The 25725-nt window shown below is 49.0% G+C and overlaps 3 protein-coding genes across 4 annotated transcripts; all 3 read left to right on the forward strand.

Moving 5' to 3' along the window:
• Positions 1-313: 313 nt before the first annotated feature.
• LOC128805294 (protein PET117 homolog, mitochondrial) lies at positions 314-4699 on the forward strand. The gene is made up of 2 exons (XM_053973876.1): positions 314-453; positions 4550-4699. Exons 1-2 carry the CDS (start codon positions 358-360, stop codon positions 4697-4699), a joined length of 246 nt encoding a protein of 81 aa, XP_053829851.1. The 5' UTR covers positions 314-357.
• A 3-nt stretch (positions 4700-4702) lies between these two features.
• Positions 4703-23705, forward strand: KAT14 (lysine acetyltransferase 14). 2 transcript variants are annotated; one of them, XM_053973874.1, is made up of 10 exons: positions 4703-5209; positions 7507-7625; positions 10835-10956; positions 12598-12779; positions 13306-13725; positions 14574-15145; positions 15642-15775; positions 16061-16236; positions 19295-19485; positions 21928-23705. In XM_053973874.1, the coding sequence occupies exons 1-10, from the start codon at positions 4954-4956 to the stop codon at positions 22099-22101; spliced, it is 2346 nt and encodes a 781-aa protein (XP_053829849.1). In that variant the 5' UTR covers positions 4703-4953; the 3' UTR covers positions 22102-23705. The 2 variants fall into 2 exon arrangements, with proteins under 2 accessions (XP_053829849.1, XP_053829850.1); XM_053973875.1 differs by having other exon boundaries at positions 13309-13725.
• A 375-nt stretch (positions 23706-24080) lies between these two features.
• BIRC5 (baculoviral IAP repeat containing 5) lies at positions 24081-25607 on the forward strand. The gene is made up of 4 exons (XM_053973588.1): positions 24081-24665; positions 24743-24852; positions 24980-25097; positions 25325-25607. The coding sequence occupies exons 1-4, from the start codon at positions 24552-24554 to the stop codon at positions 25403-25405; spliced, it is 423 nt and encodes a 140-aa protein (XP_053829563.1). The 5' UTR covers positions 24081-24551; the 3' UTR covers positions 25406-25607.
• The last annotated feature ends 118 nt before the right edge of the window (positions 25608-25725 follow it).

Raw genomic sequence — 25725 nt, forward strand, 5'->3', positions numbered from 1 at the left:
CCAGGGATCTCCATTCCCAGGGATCCCCAGGGATCCCCAGGGATCTCCATCTCCATTCCCAGGGATCTCCATCCCCAGGGATCCCCAGGGATCTCCATCCCCAGGGATCTCCAGGGATCTCCATTCCCAGGGATCCCCAGGGATCCCCAGGGATCTCCATCTCCATCCCCAGGGATCTCCATCCCCAGGGATCCTCATTCCCGGAACCGTTTCCCGCTCCCGCCTCCCGGCGCTGCGCCCCGCCCCGCATCGGCGCTCGGCTGCCCGGGCCTGGCTCGGTGCGCTCGGCGCTCGTTGGGGGGCGGGGCGCGCCGCCTCACGCCGCGCCGCGCCCGCCCGGCGCTTCCCCCGCCGGCCATGTCGCGGGGCTCCCGCCTGGCGCTGGCCGTGTCCGCGCTGCTCTCCGCCGCCATCGTGGCGGCCGTGCACGTCCAGCAGCGCCGGGAGCTGGAGGTGAGTGCGCGCCGCGGGCCGCGGGGGGGAGCCGGCCAGCGGGGCCCTGCCCCGGCCTTCGCTGCGGCCCCGCCCCCAGCGCGCAGGCCCCGCCCCCACCTGCGGGCTCAGCGCGGAGCCCCGCCCACCGCCGGGCCCCGCCCCTGAGCACACGTGTCCCTGCTCCATCCCCCCCTCTGTCCATCCCTCCATCCATCCATCCCTTCATCCATCCATCATCCATCCATCATCCATCCATCCATCCATCCATCCATCCATCCATCCATCCATCCATCCATCCATCCCTCCCTCCATTCCCCATCCATCATCCATCCATCCCTCCCTCCATCATCCATCCATGGATCCATCCATGGATCCATCCATCCATCCATCCATCCATCCATCCATCCATCCATCCATCCATCCATCCATCCATCCCTCCCTCCATTCCCCATCCATCATCCATCCATCCCTCCCTCCATCATCCATCCATGGATCCATCCATGGATCCATCCATCCATCCATCCATCCATCCATCCATCCATCCATCCCTCCCTCCATTCCCCATCCATCATCCATCCATCCCTCCCTCCATCATCCATCCATGGATCCATCCATGGATCCATCCATCCATCCATCCATCCATCCATCCATCCATCATTCATCCCTCCATCCATCCATCATCCATCCATCTATCATTCATCCATGGATCCATGGATCCATCCATCATCCATCCATCCATCCATCCATCCATCCATCCATCCATCCATCCATCCATTCCCCATCCATCCCTCCATCCCTCCCTTCAGCTCCTTGTTGCCTAAGCCGTGCCCCAGCTCTGTGGGCACTGTGTGTGCCCAGCCCGGCTCCCGAGGCCGGCGCTTGCTCTGCCCAGCGCTGTCCCGCTGGCACTGCCCCGGCTGTGCTGCCCCTGCCCAGCGCTGTCCCGCTGGCACTGCCCTGGCTGTGCTGCCCCTGCCCAGCGCTGTCCCGCTGGCACTGCCCTGGCTGTGCTGCCCCTGCCCAGCGCTGTCCCGCTGGCACTGCCCTGGCTGTGCTGCCCCTGCCCAGCGCTGTCCCGCTGGCACTGCCCTGGCTGTGCTGCCCCTGCCCAGCGCTGTCCCACTGGCACTGCCCCCGGCTGCGCTGCCCCGCTGGCGCTGTCTCCACAGGCCAGCCCTTCCCCGCGTTTTGCTGCCTCGGTGCCTGTGCTGTTAGCTCTGCTAGCTCTGCCAGCTCCGCAGTGCTGTCCTGTGCGTTTCCCCTCGGGGGCACACAGCAGCGAGGAGCTCAGGTGAGGCTCGCTGGAGGCGCTGCCTCCCTCCGCAGCAGCCGGCGTGCAGGGCAGGGGGGATGTGATCCTGCAGCCTCCTGCCAAGGCCGTGCCCCTGGCAGTGTTCCCAGGGCTCTCCCCTGTCCGGCTTGCTGTCCCACTGGCGTGCCCTGTTTTTCCTCAGCCCCACAAGCGCAGGCTGCTGGAGGACAGGCAGCCCCGAGCTGTGCTGTGCCGTGCCCCTGTTAGGTGTATTTTATCTATAGTGCCCCTGCTCCCCTCTTGTTCTGCCAGGGCAGGCGCAGCGCAAGCTGTCAGAAGCACCACGTGGTAATTTGAGCAGGGCGGTTCTCTGTGCTATATTTACAAAAATCAGGGAATTCCTGGCAGGCAGCCTGTGTGCCAGAGAGCCCACAGCCAAAAGGTGTCAGGTATGACCATGGTGAGTCCTAAAGCAGAGCAGTCCTGCCCGGGACTAAAAGCTGTGTGGTTGTGTAAAGCTGTGCTGTGTGGGCAGTGGGTGTGCTGGTTTGGACCCTGCTGATGAGCCCAGGGTTCTGTGAGGGCACACATCTGATCCTTCTCCACTTACATGCAAAAAAAAATCTGGAAAATGCACGCAGAAACAGCCTGTGTCAAATGGCACTGAGGCAGTCAGGAGTTACAGAACACCAGGGTTCAACTTCCCCATCCCTAGCCCAGCTCAGCTGGCTCTTGCTGGGGCTTTATGATACATTCTGTAATTAGAGGATTATATTTTCTTCCCCTGAAGAGATTGTCTCTGTCAGTGCTTGAGAGGGATGGAATTTGGAGGATGAGACTGGTGTGGGTAAGGAAAGAGGCAGGTTTGTGTGAGCAGGAGTTGGAGAACACTGGATGGCACAGGCAAGGAGAGGATAGTTGGGATCTGGAGTGGCCACCAGCAATGGCTCCGCACTTGCCAGAGCTGATGGATGCTCTGGGTAGATCACCTAACATTTTAGGTAGATCACATCACATTTTCGTAGCTGGCTGCTCTCTAATTCAGTGTGCCTGCCTTGAGGCACTGAGGATCTGGCAGGAGGAGCTGCTAAAGGCTCCTAAAGTGAACTACAGCTGCAATTAATGGCAGCTGCACTTTGAACAGGTGCTGCAGAGTAAACATCACCCTTGGGTGCTTCAGTGGGACACCTAAACTTCATGGATCTTTTTGACCCAAATCCTTGGCTAATACCTATTCAGAAGGGCCAAGGCTCAAAGCTTATGTTTTGTAAATTAAATTGGAGATTTTATTTTTATAATTCCTCATGGCCAAGTCAATCAGTAGTTGTTTGGCTTCATGTTCAACAGATCCAGTTATTTAGATAACATAATGGAAATAAATAATTTGGATGTTTTACACTCCCGGTGTAGAGATTATTTCAAGTTTATCTTTATGCAGATTAATAAACGTTTGACTTTTGTAAATTGATGTGCCAGGCCCAGAGTGATTTGAGCTTGCACATGCTTTTCATGCCTGCAGAAGACAAGCAGGGCTAACTTCCAAGAACTGAGGAAGATGAGGAGATGAACTTTGTCATAGGTCTTTGTCACCTGTGACACTCAAATTCTAAAGGTGTCTTTTGCAAAGTGTGCATTTTCAAATACATCGACCATCTGAAAGATGGCAGGGTTTTGTGAAGGATTACCTTGCATCTCCCCACATCTTTATTGCTATTAACTAATAGTAATGTAATAAAGAGTTTATGAACTTTGTGTTCAGTTTCAAATTACTGATTCCTAGTAATCAGTAATTACAGTAATTCGTAGCCTGAGTTCAGTTGGTGGAAGCTGGTGGGAAGGAACTGGTTTTATTAGATTACTAATTAAAAAAAAGAGTTTTGATTATTGGGTGACATATGTGTCTATGCATTTTCTTAACAAGATAAAATTATTTCTTTAAACATTTCTGTTTCGATCTTGACAGGAGAAACTATTGCATTTGAAGAGTGCAGTCATTGGCATGCTAGGTGAGGAATAAAACCCTGTGATACCTTGACAAATAATAGTCATAAGCATCCTCTCAAGTGACTTCAGGGTCAGCTTTCAAATGAATTATTTGCAGGAGCATTTTGGCATCATTCAAATGGGTTAAATAAATTATTGACCTTTCACCTAATTATCCAAGTATCAATGTGAGTAAAATTGTCTAGGTAAGAGAGAGAGAAGCATATAGAGGAAGCAGCTGGGATTTTCTTAGGGCTTTTTACACCCATTGAGGGGTTGAAAGCTGCTGGTGTTGTGTTGCACGTTATGCATTTATTTATATATGTGTTATATATTTACATGGTATATAACGAACATTTTAGGTAAAGGGGATATTTGTGAAGCAAGTGCCTTGCTTTTTCAAGAGTTTGGCATAAGCAGGCTGTGGGTATTTTTTTAAGATTAAGACATGAGCAGAAAGAAGCCACATGCCAGTTTTTCTTGAAGTAGTTTCCAATTTGTCACAAAATTGCCTCCAAGCAGGGAAGTTTTGAGGAGCTTATTCTGATTTGGTAAAGATTTAGCTCAGAGATGACAGGATTTTTTGGATCACATCCGCGCTGCATGGCACGGGAATGACAGGCTCCTAGCTTTTATTTGCTTTTATTTGCTTTTATTTACTAAGCTTTGTCGCTTAGTAAACCCAGGCGTCTGGAGCGAGCGCAAATAAAGCACTCGGTGCGGTGATGGTGGATACTGGCTCCCGAGGATGCCAGAGCCTGCCGAGGCAGCGGACGGAGCAGCCCTGCCGGAGGGGCGCAGCCTGGGCGGGCTTGGTCCCGGTCAGCGACCCCCGGGCTGCGATACACCTGTGATAAACCCTGTCCTTTGTGTTTCCAGAGGCTGCGAAGTGGCGTCCTCAGAGATCTTGAGCGTCAGAATCAGAAAAAGGAGAACGTTCGCCTGTTAGAAGAGCAGATTGCCCTGACAAAGCAGCTCCTTGAAGAGAGAGACAAGGCGCTAATGGAGAAACCTTCCCAGCAGTCCTAGGCACGGGCCCGGCTCCTTAGAGGTTTGATTAAAGACGTTTGAAGGTCATTTGCATCTCACTTCTCGCCGGTGTTTTAACAAACACAGGTAATCTGTGAAAGACCGGTTGTTTTGTGTAAGTTCTAATGCAGGCTCTGCAGCTTTAGAGCGGACAAAAACCCATTTCGTGTGTGATTGGTACTTGCACACTGGAGGCTTGGCCCACCTCTGAGGCTGGGGAGGAACAGCTCCTTGCTGGGCAGGCTCCCTCGAGGATGGCCAACAACGTTCACATGAGTGGGCTGCTCAGCCGCCACGACGATGAAGCCACCAGGACCTCCACCTCCGAGGGCCTGGAGGAGGGCGAGGTGGAAGGGGAGACTCTCCTGATCGTGGAGTCCGAGGACCAGGCTTCCGTGGATTTATCGCACGACCAGAGCGGGGACTCCCTGAACAGCGACGAGGGTGAAGCTTCCTGGATGGAGGAGATGTCCTACTACTGTGAGAAGTGCCAGAAGTGGATCCCAGCAAGTAAGGCTGTCCCTTGTGTTCTTTTTATAATTCTTCATGGCCAAGTCAAGCAGTAGTGGCTTCATGTTCAACAGATCCAGTTATTTAGATAACATAATGGAAAGAAATAATGTGGATGTTTTACACTCCCGGTGTAGAGATTATTTCAAGTTTATCTTTATGCAGATTAATAAACGTTTGACTTTTGTAAATTGATGTGCCAGGCCCAGAGTGATTTGAGCTTGCACATGCTTTTCATGCCTGCAGAAGACAAGCAGGGCTAACTTCCAAGAACTGAGGAAGATGAGGAGATGAACTTTGTCATAGGTCTTTGTCACTTGTGACACTCAAATTCTAAAGGTGTCTTTTGCAAAGTGTGCATTTTCAAATACATCGACCATCTGAAAGATGGCAGGGTTTTGTGAAGGATTACCTTGCGTCTCCCCACATCTTTATTGCTATTAACTAATAGTAATGTAATAAAGAGTTTATGAACTTTGTGTTCAGTTTCAAATTACTGATTCCTAGTAATCAGTAATTACAGTAATTCGTAGCCTGAGTTCAGTTGGTGGAAGCTGGTGGGAAGGAACTGGTTTTATTAGATTAATTTCTGGAGAGTTTTGATCATTGGCTGACATACGTGTCTGTGCATTTTCTTAACAAAACGTGGGCGTTTGCGAGGTGTTTGTGCTGCCCTGTTCCACGGCTTGTTGGGCTGTTCCCTGTCCTGCCTTGGTGGGTGATGCCTGCTGGCAGGGGCTGTGTGTGCCAGAGCTGGTGCTCTCTCTGAGCAAGTCAAACTGTCTTCTTCAGTGAGTAGAGAACATCAACGTTCAGAAACATGCCCACCCTTACAATGCCTGCAGCTGTTTAGGGGCTTGGGCCAAGCGAGCTGACCTCTGCTCACTCAGATAATGACCCTTGCTGTAAAGCTCTGGGGAGGAAAAGGACTTTGTGTGTTACTTTTTTCCCCTCCCCGTTGGTTTGTCACATCTGTGGAGCTTACGGCTGAATCTCAACCTTAATGTTTTCCCAGTAATGTGAATTTAAGTTGGCTTAGAAACATGCCCAGCCTTCAGCAGCCAGTTCTGGGGGGTGTTAGGAGCAAGCTGCAGAATTTGATGCCTCTCCTCTGGCACTTGACATAAGATATATGCTGTTAGCAGTGTAATAGACAACTTCACATTCTGAGTTCTGGATTATCTGATCTGTTATTACCAAGAGCCAGATATTGCTAAACAGCAGTTGGCTTTGGTTTTGGTGGGGTTTTTTTGTTTGTTTTGATTTGGTTTTTTTTTTTTTTTTTTTTTTTTTTTTTTGTGGTTAGAAATAATGAACTGTTTAGGTGGCACCTGCCTTGCAGATATGTCAGAGCTGCCCTTTTTGCCTTCTTAGAATTTGCCAAAATTTATAGTGCAAAAATCTGCTCTCAAGGCGTGTTAGTAAATGTTCAGGTGTTAATTTAATGAAACCAGCACCAGACTATTAAATTACTATGCAGCAGAAGGAAATATTAACTTGAAATGTATTAATAAAAAAATGAAGCAGAGTTAAAGGTAGCATGTGCTCTCTTGTGCTGGAGCACTTGATTTTCAACACTCAATTTGTTTTATTTTAGAAATATGTTCCTCTCTGCAGTTGCTGTGGAACAAATGCAAGGAGCAGAAAAGGCCAGTTGCAAAGCAATGGTAGCCACAGTGGTAGCCACGTTTACAAATGTGCAGAGTAAACGAGCTGTCAGAGGGAGAATACTGTGCTTTTTCCTAATCATTCAGTTCTAGGGTGTTCTGTTGTCTCGTGTGAAAATGGCCAATGTGCTCAGGCAAATAATCACTTTTAAAATTTGAATTGCCATTTAGAAATTCTCTTAATCTACCAAGTGTTGGGAGTTTTCCCTCCATCCGATGCAGTTGCAACTTGAATTCTGCAATTCAGTATGGAACCAGGGTATCCATATGTTAAAAATTATACAGTAAAAGAGATGACATCCTTGTAGAGAAACATCTTTTGAGTGTGACTTTCCAGAAACACTCTAGTCTTAACATTGTTTCCCTGTCCTCCGATTTTTCATTTTTCAATTGTTCATGTCTGTGTAAACTATCTCCTGGTGAGTTTAGAAGCCCTGATTCATATGATCTTTTTTTCCTGTGCCGTAGAAACATGGAATTAGAGCCAGTAACTTTGGGTGCATGGGGGTGTACAGGTGGTTCTGTCATTTTTGTTCAGACAAACCTGATCTTGGAAGAAATCCAGATTTACTTTGCAGCACTTACTCCTATAAAAGGGCCAAAAGATTGATTTTTACCTTTTCATTTTAGGTCAACTGAGAGAACAGCTCAGCTACCTCAAAGGAGATAACTTTTTCAGATTTACTTGCTCTGATTGCTCAGAAGATGGGAAGGAGCAATTTGAACGTCTGAGATTAACATGGCAACAAGTAAGTGAAATGTTTGTGTCAGCAGAACAGCCGTGGGACTTTCTGAAATTGTTGGTTATTGTGCATATGCTACCTGGAAAAGGAGGATCGGGTATTGGTAACAAAGGAGCATTTGCATGAACTTCAGAAATTAATTAGCTGAGGATTGCCTGCACATGAGAACTTCAGCATTTGGCAGGGAAATTGAAAGATAATCATATAAACCACATTCCTTTTCTTTCTTTTTTTTTTCCTTCCCCTTATGTTGCTTATGAATTCATGGCTTCAAGCAGGTTTGGAAAAGCAAAATAAATACAATTTGGCTTCTAGGCATGAACAGTTTTTTGTGTCTAAGGAGATGTAAAACTGGGGAGGTGGCAACATAGAAACAGAAAGCTTGCCAGTTCCGTGGGTACAAAGCTCCAACCTGGCTGCTTGTGCACTAGCATCAATCCTTGCTGGAAGTCACTGTTCCAGTCATTTGCACACCTGAGCAATCAGAATATCTGTTTGCATCCTCTGGGCCCATAATAGTGTGTTGTCTCATAGAATATCACAGGATCAGCTAGGATGGAAAAGACCTTTGAGATCATCAAATCCAACCTATGGCCTAACAGCACATGGTCAACCAGACCATGGCACTGAGTGCAGCATTCAGGCTTTCCTTAAACACCTCTGGGGATGGAGACTCCACCAGCTCCCTGGGCAGCCCATTCCCATGCCCAGTCACTCCTTCTGTGAAGAAATTCTTCCTAATGTCCAGCCTAAACCTACCCTGCTGCAGCTAAGGTGTGTCCTCTCATCCTGTCACTGGCTGCCTGGGGGAAGAGGCTGAGCCCCCACCTGGCTGCACCCTTCTCTCAGGCAGTGCTAGAGATTGATAAGGTGTCCTCTGAGCCTCCTCCTCTCCAGCCTAAACACCCCCAGCTCCCTCAGCTGTTCCTCATAGGATCTGCACTCCAGATCCTTCCCCAGCCTCGTTGCCCTTCTTGGATGTGCCTCAGCACCTCAACATCCTTCCTAAGTGGAAAGGCCCAGAACTGGACACAAGGCTGGAGGTGCGGCCTCACCAGTGCCAAGTACAGGGGAAGAATCAGTGCCCTGGTCCTGCTGGCCACTAGTCCTGATCCAAGCCAGGATGCCATTGGCCTCCTTGGCCACCTGGGCACGCTGCTGGCTGGTGTTCGGGCTGCCAGCAGCCAGTACCCCCAGGTCCCTTTCTGCCTCTCTCCAGCTGCTCTGTCCCCAGGCCGTAGTGCTGCAGGGGGTTGTTGTGGCCAAAGTGCAGGACTCAGCACCTGCTCCTGTTAAACCTCCTGTTGTTGGATTTGGCCCACGGATCCAGCCTGTCCAGGCCCCTCCAGATGGTGTGGGAGGCTTTGCTGAAGTCCAGGTAGACAAAATCCACAGCTTTCCCTGGATCTACCAGGCAGGTCACCTGGTCATAAAAGGAGGTCAGGCAGGAGCTGCCCCTCCTGAATCCATGCTGTAGGTGCCAAGTGATGGCACTCAAGATGATCTGTTCCATAACCTTGCCAGGCACTGAGGTCAGGCTGACAGGCCTGGAGCTCCCTGGATCTCCTTCCAGCCCTTCTCATGGATGGCTGTCACACTGGCCAGCCTTCAGCCACCAGGTACCCCCTGGTGAGCCAGGACTGGTGATAAATGATGGAGAGCAGCCTGGTGAGCTCTTCTGCCAGCTCCCTCGGCACCCTAGGGTGGATCCCATCTGGTCCCATAGACTTGAGAGCATCTAAGAGAGTCAGCAGGTCACCACCTGCTTCCTCCTGAATAACAGGGTTATTAATTCTGCTCCTGGTCCCCATCTACCAGCTCAGGAGGCCACTTGTCCTGAGGAAAGCTGCCAGATTGTTGAAAACACCAGCCAATACCATTCTTGGCTTTTCCTCGATTCTTAGCCATAGGCACTCAGCTTTGGCATCGTGTAAGATAGTTGGGAACACTGATTGTAACTCCTGCACTGCCTTCTCATGGTGGCCAGTGCAGGGAAAAAGGTTGGTGTAGGTAGGGGCTGTGCTGGCAGACTGGCAGAGTTTCACCAAGTTCCAGACTGGGAAAGCAAAGGCTGCTGGCATTGCCCAGGTCTCTTCAGAGTGCCATGGGGAAGGGGCAGACAATGAAAATGGGTGAGGAAGAAAGCTGTGGCCACCTCCCTGGGCTTCCAGCAGCCAGAGCTGCTGCTGCTTCTGGGTAAGTGGAATTGAGAGAAATGGTCAAACTAACTTACCTGAAGCAGGAAGAATGGGGACAGTGATTTCTGGATTTTTTTCAGAGTATGTGGCCTCAACAAGTCTGTATCTTTAGCCAGTTGAAAAGAGAATTATTTTTGACATTCTGAGGAACTGTCCCACATGACTTTAAAACCCACAAAATCCTAGTTATCAAACTGAGAGGGGTTGTGAGGTAAAAATAGGTTGAAGGGGACATTAAAGGTGTCCATATTTCCTCATTTTGACATCTTTGACAAAGATTGGCATCCCAGAAAGCCAAGGTCCACTGTGAGGAGACCCATCTCCCTGAGAAAAGCAGATTTCAGACTTCTCTGAGGGTGAAATGCAAGTCGTTATTTGAAGTAGTACCAAACTGAGTCTGGGTGATTGTTGAAAGATGATCCCAGCCTAGCTGAGTTTAGCTTTGTTCTAATAAATTAATTGAAATTAATTAAGTAAACGTAATTAACAGTTGGTCACCTAGGATTTACTTGAAGGAGGTGAGGTATTTTCCAAACCTGCCCTTTAGTTTGGGTGTGTAACAGGTCAGAGTGAATTGGGTTGTGAAGTGTGTGAAAGACCACTGTCACAGTGTTCCTGATGTATTGGATAGCAGGATTACTTGTGACCTTTTTTTTTTATTTATCTGAAAGACTGTTTCCCTACCTCCACATCACATTCAGACTCCAGCTGTATTGTAATTCATGTATACAGCAGCTGCACAATTATTGTGTCTCAGCACAAACCTGCATAACTAGGCAGCTTGTTAGTCCCCTGGGATGGAGAAATCTCTGGAAGAATGTGCATCTAACAATAGAAAGACAAGAACAGGCAGCATAAAACCAGGAAGAAGACGGATTGCAGAAGTTGTCTATGAGATGTTGCAAAAATAAGATATTTATGGGGGAACAAAGATCTGTGTGTGTGTGGCAGCTGTGGGTGTCTGTTCAGCAGAAAAAGCAGAAGGGATTCACTTGTGTCCAACACTTTCTGTTCCAGGTTGTCATGTTGGCAATGTACAACTTGTCTCTGGAAGGAACGGGCCGCCAGGGGTACTTCAGATGGAAAGAAGACATTTGTGCTTTTATTGAGAAACACTGGACTTTCTTATTAGGGAACAGGTAAAGACATGATATTTCCCTGAGGGTCTGGTTGGTGAGCCAAAGGAATTAAAGCCTGTCATACAGATGGACAAGAATCCTGGTTAATTTGGTGACATCTCTGTTGAGCCTTACAAGTGATAAAAATATTGAGAATCTGAATGCAGGCTTGAGGGGTACACTTGAGAAAGAATCAGCATTTCTTACTGGGGAAAAACAACCCCAGGAATGTCACACAAAAGCAATACAAATGCATGTGTATTGGATTATTTCTTATCTTCCTTTATGAACCTGCAGAGAATTGAGTTTTTCTGAACAATCACAATGGATAGGCTGATCATGGTATTGCCAAACTTTAGGGACAAAAAAGTGATCCAGCAAAATTCCTTGGCTATAAAGCTTGCAAGGACCGAGTTCTTGAAGAAGAGCTGAGCCTCACCTTTTAGATTGCTTCAGATCTTAATGAAATGGCTCTTACATAGTAGGTGTTAAACAACTGAAACATTTTTCACACTGTCAGAGTAGGAGCCCCTCTCATAGAGGGCAGCCTTCATTTTCCAGGTGAACAGCACATTTCTTCTGAGCGTGCTGAAGCTGTCAAACCCAAGCCTCACTGTTAATGTGTGTGCTGTGAGGCAGGAAAGGAACGGAGCAATCCTTGGAAGTTGTAGATTTGATTGACTTCACAGCTTCTTTTCTTCCCCAGGGATTTCTTTGTTGTAAGATCTGGCCTTTCTTCCTAACCAGATCTGGTCTTTGGCTTTGCTTCCAGTGCTTGTTTGTGCCTCCTTGCTCTGTTCTCAGAAATGTTAGCATTTATCCTCTCTGGAAGCCACAGGGACCCTGACAGGAGGGCAGCTGGTGGCCCATTGTCCCTCATTCAGGGAGCCAATGCCTCCCGGGGTTTGCTGCTGCCTTTTGAGACTTGCCCTGGGAACTGGGCACTCCTTGCTCTGATTAAAATTCAGAGAGTGATTCCTGGCCTCAGACACAGCCTTCCCACTTGCCTGGACAAGCCACTGAAGGAACAGAGACAGCTGAATTGTGTGTGTAGCAGTACAAACCGTGCAAAGATCTTCCTTAGCATATTGAAGTGCAGCTTACCCAGATTTACTGTAACACTCCAGACTTTGAGCTGCAGCAGCTGGGTTTGATCCCCCACCTTTGAGGTTCAGTACCTCAAGGTGTGTAAGGGCAGCACCTGGGCAGCAGTGAACACCAGCTCAGCCAAGCCTTGGCGAGTACAGAAGTTTCTGCATGTGGAGGTGTGCAAAGGCAAGAAGAAATCCTGAGATTCTGGGCAACTGAGGTTAAACTCTGTTCCATGAACCTGACTCGCCAGAGTCCAAGGGAGTGCCTCAGTTATTGGCTACAAGGGCAATTCTTCAGTATTTCTTCTCACCTCTTCCCTAAGTGACATCTTAGTTAGCCCTGTCACCAGTTCCTAAAGGAACAAAAAATGCTCAGATGCCCATTAGGAGTGCACGGCCCAGCAGAGGGAAAGGCTTAAATGCAGGTCCCTGCCTGCAGGGGGCTGAAAACGGGCTTCAGGAGAAGTTCAGTGATTGTGTGTCAGTGCCCCTGGCAGAAACACTCTGTCCAGGATGGAAACATGGCTGGTGTGTCGGGACCTAACCCTTGTTTTCCTCTCTCCCACCACAGGAAAAAGACCTCAACATGGTGGAGCACAGTTGCTGGCTGTCTCTCTGTGGGGAGCCCCTTGTTCTTCCGCTCGGGGGCACAGGAATTTGGAGAACCGGGATGGTGGAAGCTGGTTCATAACAAGCCCCCAACACTGAAACCTGAAGGAGAGAAGCTGTCAGCATCTGCACTGAAGGCAAAAGGTACCTCTGTCCCCAGTAGTGTGTAGATTCCTCACTGGTCCAGAGCTGGGAGACATGAGAAAAGTTCAGTTAAAACCAGTTTGTGTGCATGGACAGTTCCTCTGTTTTGTTCTGCTGTAATGGTTGGCTGAAGAGAACTATGGTGCTTATGCTGTAGTGTGAGAAGCCTGTTATATTTTATTACCTTTCCCCATTGTGCTGACTTACAGGGTTTTGAGGCTTGTGCAGAGTGGTTTTGGTTGGGTTTTTTTTTAGCTGAAATCCACAATTTTCCCACTTCTCTGTACCCTGGGGAACGTGTTTTATCTTTTGTCACTAGATGTAAATTCTCCTCTGTGTGGAGGAACAAAATTTGGGCTTTAACGAGGCTTTAGTCATACACTGGCTTAATGCTACGTGTCCCAGAGTGAACTTACTGGTCGCATTGAAAAGCCCATCTTTTAAGCCCTGTAGTCAGTGTGGTTTTGACTGCACAGTGAGAACCCAGTGGCTGCAGGAGCTCAGAATAAGCGAACTCCTTCTCTAGCAGCTTCCAAGCCCCCGCTGGATCCCATCATTACCGTGGAGGGCCTTCGGAAGCGGGCGAGCCGCAATCCGGTCGAGTCCGCCATGGAGCTGAAGGAGAAGAGGTCCCGCACCCAGGAAGCCAAGGACATTCGGAGAGCGCAGAAGGAGGCGGCCGGGTTCCTGGACCGCAGCACTTCCTCCACTCCCGTCAAGTTCAGCAGCCGCTGCCGCCGGCCCGACATCGTCCTGGAGAAAGGAGAGGTCATCGACTTCTCCTCACTGAGCTCGTCCGACCGCACGCCGCTGACCAGCCCCTCCCCGTCCCCGTCCCTGGACTTCTCTGCTCCCGGCACGCCGGCCTCGCACTCGGCCACTCCCAGCCTGCTCTCGGAAGCGGATCTCATCCCGGATGTCATGCCGCCGCAAGCGCTCTTCCATGGTAAGGGCTTTCCCGTAGAGATGAACCCTCTGCGGTTTTCTAGGAATATATTTTAAAAAAGAAGCTCCCAATGAGCTGCAGGATCCTTTCAGGATAACATGGAAAGTAACTGGCAACATTCTGTTGTCTTAATTGTGAGAATTGACTGGTTTTCCATACTTTTATCACCAGCTTCTAAGGCCAGAAGAAACCCCCATTGTCGTTTTCTGAGAGATGCTGAATAAACAGTGGGTAGACTTCACACAGCAACTGCTGGACCACTCAGCATAAGCATTTCACTGCAACACAGATAACAGTGTTATGTAGCAGGTCTAGTTTTGTCTCAAATGTTTTTCATGGGAGAAATTTTATTCCCACGGTAATACCCCAGTATTTTATAGGTTTGATTGTGCTGATTAGCAGATGCTGCATTTCAGTGAGATTACAAAGCAGTGATGCAGGCTGAATTCTCTTAGTTCCTTAAGGAGCCAGTCTTCTAGGTGACAGAATAGTGAGGGTATGCTAACTGAAGGTACAGCTCACCAGCTTGACTTTTTGATTCCCCAGTCTTTGGGAATTTTCAGCAGCTTAACGTTCCTCAAAGAACATGTGCTTGCAGCTCAGGAGGGACACTATTTCCAGATGCCAAATTACAAGACAGGATTGATTCTGTGTCCTGAATTGGACTCTTTTCAGCATCTCCCATCCAAAATCAGGAGATCTGGCAGTACATAGAAAATGAAGTGTGTTGGATAAACCCACATTATTGTTCCTTAGCAGGAAAATGCTGTGGCAGCCATTTTTGAAATGAGACTTTGATGTTTAAATTATTTTTTCTTTCCCCTGGACTATTTTGATCTATTCCACAGATGATGATGAGATGGAAGGAGATGGAGTCATAGACCCAGGAATAGAGTATGTGCCCCCTCCCAGTGGGACAGCTGGTGCTGGCACCATGATAGCAAGCAGGAAAAAAGTGAAGACAGCTGAGCAGATCAAGCAGGAGGTGGAGAGTGAAGAAGAAAAAACAGAACGGATGGAAGGTGACAGTGAAGATCCTGAAGAGTCAAACACACCCTTGCAGGTGAGAGGACGAGACAAGGGGAAGTCACAGCTGGAGAAGGATGCTAAACCCAGAGTTCCCAAGCACACCTCAGTTAGCATCTATGAGGAAAAGCTGCTGCTGAAGAGACTGGAAGCCTGTCCCAATGCTTTGAGCATGACCCCAGAGGCCCGGAGGCTGAGGCGCAAGCTGCTGGTCAGGCAGGCCAAGAGGGAGAGAGGACTCCCACTCTTTGACTTGGACCAGGTTGTGAATGCTGCATTGCTCCTGGTTGATGGGATTTATGGAGCCAAAGAAGGTGGTGTCTCCAGGTCCCCAGCAGGGCAAGCAACATACAGAACTACTAGCCAGGACTTCAGGATCTTGGACAGATACCAGGTGGGTGTTCCCAAATCTAGGTTAGCTTTTGGCACTGGTTATTTTAAAGCTTTTGCTGCAATCAGCAGTGTCACATTAAGGTTATCTGTCTCCTAAAGTGAAAAGGAACAAGACTCATTTTGGCTTGGGGCTGTGTCCCCACCAATGCTCTCCTGAGTCCCTTTCTTCTTGGGACATGCTGGTTCAGCTGTCTGTCTGTCAGCACCACAAATGTTGCTGTATTTGTACTCCAGCCCTGCCCAAATGCTGGTGGTGGAGGCCTGGAAGTACCCAGACAGCTGGGTGCTCTTTCATGTGTGTAGGAGGGAGATGACTTGCAGCACTTTTAGGCTTGGGCACCAGATTTGGGAGTGCCCAGCAGAGTCCAGAGGTGGGAGCACTATGGTCCAGTCCACCCTGTCACGCTGAGAGGCCCTTACTCTCCCTCCATACAGGTCCCTTGTTAAAGTACTGACTGACCTTCCTGCAATTGTTGTGCATTTCTTTGTGCATGCAGACGATGCTGCCCGCTGCGAAGGGATACCGCCAGCAGACAACCAAGTTTCTGTACCGCCTGGTAGGCTCGGAAGACGTGACAGACCACAGTATTGTCAGCCCTTACACCTCCCGTGTCCTTAAACCCTACATCAGGTACAGAGCGTCTGAGCTTGCTCTTGGCTTGTGCACCGCCAGCCCACGGAGAGGACACCTTTCTGGGGCAGTGCTCCTCACTCCTCCTCAAAGTACAACCCAGTGCACCATGGTAACCCTGAAGGGAGAGTGTTTGATTTAGCTGAGTAGTGAAACGGATTGCATTCTTTATTTTCCTAAAGTTGAGCATGTCAGAAGATATTTCATGGGCAGTGCCCATTTAGCTGCAGTGGCAGTTCTTGTTGCTCACTTGCTTTTTGTATTTCCTTTTCACGTTCCTGGCAGACGTGATTATGAGACAAAGCCTCCAAAACTCAGGCTGCTGGCAGAAATCCGGGCGAATCCACACAGGAATGATCTCAACTGGAAGGCTGAGCCAGAAGCACCCATTGATTACTGCTACGTTCGCCCTAATCACATCCCCACTATAAACTCCATGTGCCACGAATTCTTCTGGCCTGGTAAGATTCCTCCAGTGCTTGGGTTTCCAAGAAAGAAGTGATATGTTCAGAAAAAAAAAATGTTCTTGGGCCAAATTTTACTTCAGTCTGGCTGGTTCTTAGAAACCCATTATCTGATGTTACAGGAATGTATTTGAGGCGGAGGCTGGGTTTGGTGTCTTTGTCTCTTGAGATCGCATAGAGCTGGGCAATTAGGCCCTAATTAGCACAGCACTTATAAAACTAGGTGCTAATAGGAGTAGTCAGGTAGTTTAGTAGTTAACTAAACTTAAGCATCCAGTGAAATACTTTGCAGAATCAGGGGTTGAAATAAACAGATTTATACCGGAGATCACTGTTCATTACCTTTGTGAGAAGGTTTCTTCCTAGCAGCCGTAAGCTGGATGTGTCAGAGTGAAAGTTGGGAAGCCTATGAGGAGTGGCTGAGGTCACTGGCTCTGTTCAGCCTGGAGAGGGGGAGACTGAGGGGAGACCTCATCATGGGCTGCAGCTTCCTCGGGAGGGGAAGCAGAGGGGCAGGCACCGACCTGTCCTCTGTGGTGACAGGACTCGATAGAACAGCCTTGAAGCTGTGCTAGGGGAGGTTTAGGTTGGGGATTAGGAAAAGGTTCTTCAGCCAGAGGGTGGTTGGGCACTGGAACAGGCTTCTCAGGGCAGTGGTCACAGCTCCAAGCATGCCCCAGAGGAGTTTGGACAACGCTCTCAGGCACATGGTGTGATTCTTGTGGTTGTCCTGTGCAGGGCCAGGAGTTGGCCGTGATCCTTGAGGGTCCCTTCCAGCTCAGCTTATTCTGTGATTCAGTGAATTGCTTTTACAACTGTAGGCTCTGCTGTGATGTTCTTTTTTTCTTCAAGCCTCGGTATTTACAAGGTATGGGAAAGATTAGGTTTGTATTTTTCTGTGTTATTTCTGGACCTGCAGGTTCTTTGGGGACAATGGCTGCCCTTTCTGGGGGCGGTTATGGGGCTGCAGTGTTTAGTTCTTCTGAAATAATAACAGGGATGTTCATCTGCTGCATGCATCAGCTTCTGATCAGCAAACAACGCAGCAGACTAATTTAGAGAAGGCCAGTACAAACAGTACACACCTTATTCCAGGTAACTGTTTGCTGTGTGTTTTGATTTGCCGATGGTGATTCAGCAGGGCTGTAGTTCAGCAGTGCCCGTATGCCGCAGTCAGGATGGGAGCTCTTTTTGCTGCTCATTATGCAAATTGCACAGTGTGGGGGAAATAACCCGGCACGCCTTTCCTTTCACAAGCTGTTTGAGAGCTTGTGAGAGACACTTGCAATCCCAGCAGAGGCTGAACCACTTTGTCATAGTCTCTCCTCTCCTGATAATGCATTTGAAGTTCTGGCCAATTTGGGTTGCACCTTCATTAAGTTCTTCAGGACTCAGCCTGTTTTATTTAACATAGGGAGCATGGGTGTGTTCCACCCAACTGTGAACTGTTCATCACTAAATCAGAAAGCTGACACCCCCATCAGTCTCCAAACAGGAATCCCAGTTTTTTTCCGTGGTGAAAAAATTCTGATCCTGGGATATGATTGTTGCACCGTGGTTCTGTTTAGCAGGAGAGGGAAGTGAGGAATTGATGCAGGACGTAAAGCCGGGCTGCATGGGGTTTAGTTGGTACATCTTGGGGGTGGGAGCCAGGGATATGCAACTGGGTGAGCATAATTTAACCAGCACTTAGTTCTTGTATCCCTCCAAATCCTTCCTTTCAGAGCTGTTCTTGCCTCTCCCAAGGCAGAGCTAGGTTTCCAGGTGGAGAGATTCCCCAGTGTCGTTTCCCACAGTGCCGTGCTGCCCTAACGGGAAACCTCTCCCTAGCAGGGAGTGTCTCCAATGGTGAACCATCCTGAGCTAAGCATCTTCCTACAGGAAAAACTGCACCACTGCAGAGACACCAGCGCCTGGGGCAATGAGTGTTCTGTCCAGACACGCTGCAAGGCACTCCACAGGCAGCGGCAGCCTTGCCTTAATTAACACAGCTCTCTATTGCCAATCGATCCCTCCCACGTCTTGCTCCACCCAGCTTACTCTCCAGCAAGAAAATAACTCACCCACTTCTTGGTGCCTGGTGCCTTATGAAGTCTTGCATCTCATCGAGAGTGATTACTGGAAAACAAACTCTGCTATTTTGTTACCTTGTGTTCCGAATAGATTGCAATTGCCACTTCAGGCTGAAGCAAACGTTTCTGGCCCATCTCCTCTGTGTCTTGCATCTCATTTAGGGTCTGTCCACACAAATTACCCAGCGGTCAGTCTCAGTGCCTGGAGCTGACAGGCTGTGTGGATGCTCTGGGACTGCAGCAGCAGCGTGACTGGGCAAGGTCACAAACTCCCAGTCTCTTGCTTGTGTCCAGCCTCTGACTCACAGAAGCACCACTGCCTGAGAGGCTACTTCATCCCCCAGATTAGAGAATTTGCATGCTAAAAGGAAGTGTTTAGATAGCGTTGGAAGCTGTGGTCGGGCTCACAGTACAGCTCCACAACCAGCTGAGTCTGCACAAGAGGCAGCAGTAAGAGCTCCAGGCAAGATGGAGGAAAAAGACAGGAACCATAGCAGGCAGTGCTACCAAAGCTAAAGCCCAGTTTCATGTGTGCTGCTTCTAAAGAGAGTTAAGTTTCAGTTTCATCCTTGAGTCATTTGAACGGATATCAGCTTTATTAGTGTTTCCACGCAAGCTTCCCTGCTAAGCAGATCGTGTTTTGTCTGTTTTGTTGTATCATCTTTTCCCTTACCTGACAAGGGAGGCACCAGGATCAGGCACCTGGTTTTCCCAAGGCAGGGTTCATCCCCTGCACTCTGCGTGTCCTGACCCCTGGGATTTCCCAAAATGCAGGAAATTGGCTGCATAATTTGTAGTAACAGAGGACTGCTCTAGCAGGGGCCTTGGACTATTCTATGATGCTGTGATCTCTTGCTATCACAAATTTGAAATAAAGGTGAAAAGATGGGATCAAGTGTTTCTGAACAGCCTGAAACCCCTGGAATTGAACAACACTTTTGGTTTGCAGTCCTTCCAACTGCTGTTTCTCCCTTTTTCCCTAGGAATCGATTTATCAGAGTGCCTGCAGTATCCAGACTTCAGTGTTGTTGTCCTTTACAAGAAAGTTATCATTGCCTTTGGCTTTATGGTGCCAGATGTGAAGTACAACGAAGCTTACATCTCTTTCCTGTTGGTGCACCCTGAGTGGAGAAGAGCTGGGATTGCAACCTTCATGATTTACCATCTTATCCAGGTAATGAAATGAAATCATCCCGTGAATCTGCCAAAGATCCAGCTCTCACTTCTTCCTTGTGTGCACACATGCAGATATTAGAGAGTAGGAACCCTTTGTGTGAATGTTTATGGGAGGAAATAGCTCCTGCTTTGGAAGTCAAAATGTGTTTAGGAAAACAACCATCCTGGTCATGTCCTCAGAATTAGAGGGATGCTGCACACTTCAGCTGTGTCGGCGTTAACTCTGCGTTCTTCAGTGGTCAGTAGTTTATGTACAAGGGATACTGTAAACGGGGGGTTTAAGGAGAAAATGAAGTAAGAGTGGGCAGGGTCAGTTAGAATTATTGCAGCTTTCTTGACTACACCTGGAGGTTTATTCCATGCATTAAATCACTTACTGATCTCAATCACTCACTTTTGCTTTTGTACTCTGGTTTCAAATACAGCCGAGTTAATGATGAAGCGTTTGCAACCTCATTGTTTAAACTGGCTTGTACTGTGCCTTGTTCCACAGCAATATTTGAGAAAATTAATCTCAGCTATCTGAATGGGTGATGTTAAAGGAGTTAAACTTCATTAAATCTCTAAATGAATACTGTTATTCAAGTGGCCTTAATTCCACTGACTTTCTTGAATTAAATTGCAGGAAAGGCAGCTTAATTGTGACTAAGGATGCAGATACATGTCCTTTACAGAGCCCAACTCCACAGTTTTACCACTCCCTGAATTCTCTTGGCAGAGCTGCCAATGGGAAACCTTGTAATCAAGATGAGCTTCACTAACAAACACTCACCATTGAAACTGTTTTATCCTCCTCCTTATTTGGCTAAAGCAGGGTAGGGAGTGCTGGCAGAGCCCTGGGGAAAGTGATCCCTACTTTGGAAAAGCACTTTGCTCCTGGGCCGCCTGAGGGTGACTGCTACCTGCACAGCTCTCTGCAGTGCTGACACAGGCCTCTAATCAATATCCTGTAAACTCACTCCTGGCATCTCCCAGGCAGCTCTGTGTCAGGTGTTGAAGGAAATTGCTCTCAGCTCAGTGTGTTGATGTGAGATGTCAACACCCAGTGGGAACAGGCGCCAAGGTTTGTGGGGATCCAGCAGGTGGACTCTCAGAGACTTCCCTCTCCAGCAGAGCTGGGGTGCTGGAGTCAGCCACAGAAAATCCTCACACCTTCTTGTAGGATGTATCACATCAATTAACATAATCCTGCTTGCATGAAATTCCTTGTTGAGGAAAGCCAAGCAGATCTGAGAGATTTGAGTCTGATTAGGCACGCTAGCAGTGAGAGATCAGCACTGTGTGTTTGGCTCACGTGAGGTTTGTTTTGCCATTGCTGACTTGCTGACTGTGGTAGAAGGGGTTTAGTCCTGTGCAATAATGGTGGTTGTGACCTTCTGTTTGTCAGTCTCCAGGTTGTAGGTGCTGCTTTGCAGCCTCTTCTCTGTAGCTTGAGACACACTGATGCTCTGCTTTGATTCAGAGTAGGTTGCTGACTTTGGGATCAGTGTGCTGAGTTTGGGGCTGAATTCTTGGGAACAGTATAACTTAACAGGAAAATGGTTTGATGCAAATAGTGGTGGCTGCTTTTGCTGTCAGAATTTATCCTCTCATCATCTATACCAGAGGAATAAACTGCATTTTCTTAATGATCTCATTCAAATTTTCTTTTCCCCAAAATAGCTTCCAATTATTTTTTTTTTCCTTCCCTCCTTAAATTCCTGAGAGTTTTCCCCTTGAATGTATTATCTTGGAGATTTCCTAGAGGGTATTACTGTTCCCACTTTAGAGTTACAATACACTCAATATACATGGAATGCTATTAAATCACTTGATGAAAGCAGAAAATAAATTATTTCACATTCTTAATCAGAGTGTTGCTGGTTGGAATAATTTTGGATCTTCAAGGTAACTTCAGCCATGCTGTTATTTGCTGTCTGAACTGAATTTCCTGCCTTCTCGGGAGGCGAGTGCTGTGCCCTGAAGGATGGGAGAGGAGCTGGGTGGGATAGGCAGGAATTCCAGTGTGACAGCACAGAGGTGCTCAGGCAGTCCCAGAGAGCTCAGCTCTGTTTGCTGACAGGGAGGAGTGCAGAGCCTGATCCTCTGGCATGTTTTGTCTTTTCTTCAGGCCATTGTATTTGAGATCAGGGCTGTACACCAAGATTATTTTTAATTAACAATTACTTTAGTAATTTACAATGGGCAGATGACAAATTATAATCCCAAACCTTTCATTGTCAGACAATCCACGTTTCCCAGAAACAAAGGCTTGGAGGAGCAGCAGCAGCGCTCCGTTTGCTGTTGCTATGTGTGGCAACTCCTGTGACTTTTCTCATATTTCCTCAGTACCTTGGTTCCCTGAGCTGATGAATCTCCTCACCTCCGCATTCCCCCAGAGGCTGTCTCGTTCTCTTGCAGTGATATCTCCTTTTTTTCCCCTCTCCCCCTCCCTTGGCAGACCTGCATGGGCAAGGACGTCACCCTTCACGTCTCTGCAAGCAACCCTGCTATGCTGCTCTACCAGAAGTTTGGATTTAAGACCGAGGAGTACATTTTGGATTTTTATGACAAGTATTACCCCTTGGACAGCAAGGAGTGCAAGCACGCCTTCTTCCTCAGGCTGCGGCGCTGAGCTGCGGGAGGGGTCTGGGGAAAAGCCCAATCCATCCAAAAAACCCCCCAGCTTTTGGTGGAGGATGTTGGCTGCCACAGGAGAGCTGGAGCACGCTGGTGTGTTCATACTTAGGACTTTGGATGTCAGCAGTGAGATGTTGTGTGTGGAAAATGCAATCCAAGAGGATTGATTCCTGTGCTCCAAGGGGAGAGGCCTGGAAATGCCAACTAGGGTACACTGAAACCACTGGAAAATGGAAATTCCTTATGGGAAATTTTCCTGCCACTGTTAATTTGGAGAGCCTCATTTGGAAACAAAAATACCAAACAAAAAAGTGTTTCTCACTTCAGAGGGGCTCCATAGATTTCAGGTTTTGAAACCTGTCCAAAAAATATTGCAGGTTTTTTGTCTCTGTTTTTGTTTATGAGCAAAAATGAACACTTAAACCATTCAGTGTTTCTGTGGTTTGATTGCTTTGTTAGGAACTGTCTTGACTCTGTGAAGGGAAATAAGGTATTGGTGCCTGTATCTGGATGTTAACCTTAGAAAAGTCCTGCACATGCCAGAACCGTGGTTCTGGAACCGTGTTTCAGGACTGCTGAAGAGCGTGTGGATTCCTGTTATCCTGAGCACAAGGCTCAGAGGAGACACGTTTGTTTGCTCCTTCCTTGCTGCCTTCCCTTCCCCTCCTTGCTCAGTGTGAAGTTCTCGTAGCGCGCAGTGTTTTGTGTTCAGGAACGGTGTCAGGTGGGTTTGTTCTAGGCGAGGTAGGGCACCACAGCTGCCAAGTCAGCTCTTGGGAATCTTTCCAGCTCCCTGCCGGTTGTTGTTCTGCAGATCAGCCCTTTGGGCACAGCTCTAGCCACAGAGCAGCCTCGCAGGCTCCAGCACCCCCCTCCTCCTGCTACAGGCGCTCTGGCTGGAGGAAACCCAGAGCAGAAGGCAGTGGGGATCTTTGAAATGCAGGCTCTGGTTTGTAGAAGCAGCTTGGAGGGAGGACAGGGCAGAGGAGGCCCACAGATAGTTCTTGGAAGCACCTAGGCTCACCTAGCAAAGAATAAATAGAAATACCCAAGAATTAAAAAGTACAACCCTGAACACATTCTCTGGTAGTGGCTCTTGTCCTTTTCCACAATGTAGCAGCTTCTCTCTCTGCCTGCCTTTCAGTGCAGATGAACAAAAAGCTGCATGGACCAAAGGTCAGGCTGTGCATTTTAACTACGGATCACATCCATTGGGATGGTCCTTTTACATCAAGCCCACAGAGAGCTACACACCAAATGTGACTTTTGTCCTTAATCCATTGTGTGTACCTGTTGGCTACCTGACTGTAGCAGTAATTGCCTTAGTGGAGTCTTCATTTTGATAACAGAAGAGAAAGGGACAAAAAAAATATGTTTTTGTGTAGCCAGTGTCCTTCATCACCAACACAAAACCAGTGGTATTGGAAAGGAAAACCAGCCCAGCCAAGGGTTGTGTGTCTGAACATCCATGCACATTTCTGCCTGTTTCATGACTGTGAAAATTCTCAATGTTCTTAATGTTATGAGTTAGCTGGACTTTGAAAGAAAAGAAATATATGTCTTTATGAATGGAATTAAAGCCCTTCCTTTGGAAAAGCCTGTCTGTAGTAATACTGTTTGTTAATATGTCTCTCCATCATCTTATTTCATTGGAATCTAGCAAACTCCAGTATGGCCCTGCGAGGATGTGTGTGGGCAGCTGACCAAAGCAAGAAACTCATTTCTCTACGGGCACCCCCAGAGAAGGCACACACAGGCCTTAGCAAGCTCCTCCTTTCCAGACAAAATTAGGAAATATAAAGTATTCTGAAGAAGATGACCAGTTCTGCATTGTGTTCTCAAAGGTGACCATGAAGATTTTGAGGACCTTCTTGCTCTGTGGCTTTGTCCCTCAGGGGCTGCCAAGCGCTGACGCTGTTACAGCAGCCTTGTGTCACCTGCCGAGCTGCAGCCAGCTCGTTTTATCCCGCTCCCTCGTTTAGCCCCAGATCCTCAAAGGCAGTGAAGTGACCCTCGGGGCGGGAGCCATGGCTCTGTAAGGGGTGAGATTCCTCTAAGGTAGAGAAGCAAGCAGACAAACGGTGTTCCCAGCCCTCTGCTTCCCTCTTGTGCCTCGGGAGCCCGGCTGGGTCAGCGAGCTGCGCTTGAGGAGCCAGCACCGCCCTGCTCCGCGGCACGGCTCCTGCCGCAGCGGGGCAGCGACCGCAGCACCGAGAGGAGCCGAGCACCGCTCAACAGAGCGCAGCTCTCCCAGAGAGTGAAGGCGGAACCTCGCCCTGTCCGCACAGGGCAGCAAAGCCCCGGCGTTTCCCGGAGCTGTGATTCGCTGTGACGGGGAAAGGCCTCCTTTCGGCTGGCTCGCTGAGGGCGCCGTGAGGGCGGCGGGCCCGCCCCGCTCCCGCCCCGCTCCCGCCCTGCCCCGCGCGCGGCCGTTTGAACGGGGCCATGGCGGGCCGGGCCGGGCTGCCCGCCGTGTGGCAGCTCTACTTCGACTCCGTCCGCGCCGCCACCTTCCACAACTGGCCCTTCACCGAGGGCTGCGCCTGCACGCCCGAGCGGGTGAGCGCGGGGCCGGGGCGGCGGGGCCGGGCGGCGGGAGCGGGGCCGGGCGCTGACGGCCTCCCCTGTGCCCGCAGATGGCGGCGGCGGGCTTCGTGCACAAACCCAGCGAGAACAGCCCCGACGTGGCGCAGTGCTTCTACTGCCTCAAGGAGCTGGAGGGCTGGGAGCCCGACGACGACCCCCTGTGAGTACCGGGGGATCCCTCGGCCTCGGCCTCCGCCCCGGCCCGCGGGAACCGCTGGTGGCAGCCGAGGGGCTCGGCAGGGCAGAGCTGCTGCCTTCTCTTTTATTTTCTTTTCGCCTCTTTTCAGGGAGGAACACAAAAAACACAGTGCGGCCTGTGGTTTTCTTTCTCTTCAGAAAGAACCTGCTAACCTGACGGTGCAGGAGTTCCTGAAGCTGGAAAAAATGCGAGTGAGAAAGGCACTTGTACGTACTCGGCATCTTGTCTTTGAATTGTTCGGCTGGCCTCGTTCCTTACCACGAGGCTTTGAGCAGAGTGCTTTGTGCATCCAGGTCGGGCTGGATCAGCCGCTGTGCCCTTTCCTGGCTCTCAGCCGTGCTTTATGTGGGATGCATCCTGCTTTCTCCTCGAAGCTGAACGATGCTCCGCTTAGTGGTAGACAGTAACGTCATGTTATTTTTGCTCTTTGCAGAAAAAAGAGGTTTCTCAGATGATGACCAGGGTTGAAGATAAAGCCAAGATCCAGCGCTGTAATATAAAGAAGCTGGCCTAGACTGCTGCAGCTTCATAGCTGCCAGTGGCATCTGTCTTGTCCACGTGCTGTGGCACTGCCCCTGTCACTGAATGGCCGTGCTTCCTGAGGCTGCTTCCAGACTGCCTGTCCCTGAGAAGCAGAGGCAATTCTGCTTCACTCCTCCAAGTCTGTCTGGGAAGTACCTGGGGATTATTACTTGTGGGTTTACTTGGGTTTTTTTTTTTTTTGTTTGTTTTGTGGGTTTGTGTTTTTTTTGTTTTTTTTTTAATCCACCTGTTTAGAGATATTGCTATCTCATAGATATACTGGTAGCTCTGGTGCTAAAACTTGTGTTTCTC

The sequence above is a fragment of the Vidua macroura genome, chromosome 3 (genome assembly GCF_024509145.1).
Source record: "Vidua macroura isolate BioBank_ID:100142 chromosome 3, ASM2450914v1, whole genome shotgun sequence".
Classification (NCBI taxonomy): domain Eukaryota; kingdom Metazoa; phylum Chordata; class Aves; order Passeriformes; family Viduidae; genus Vidua; species Vidua macroura.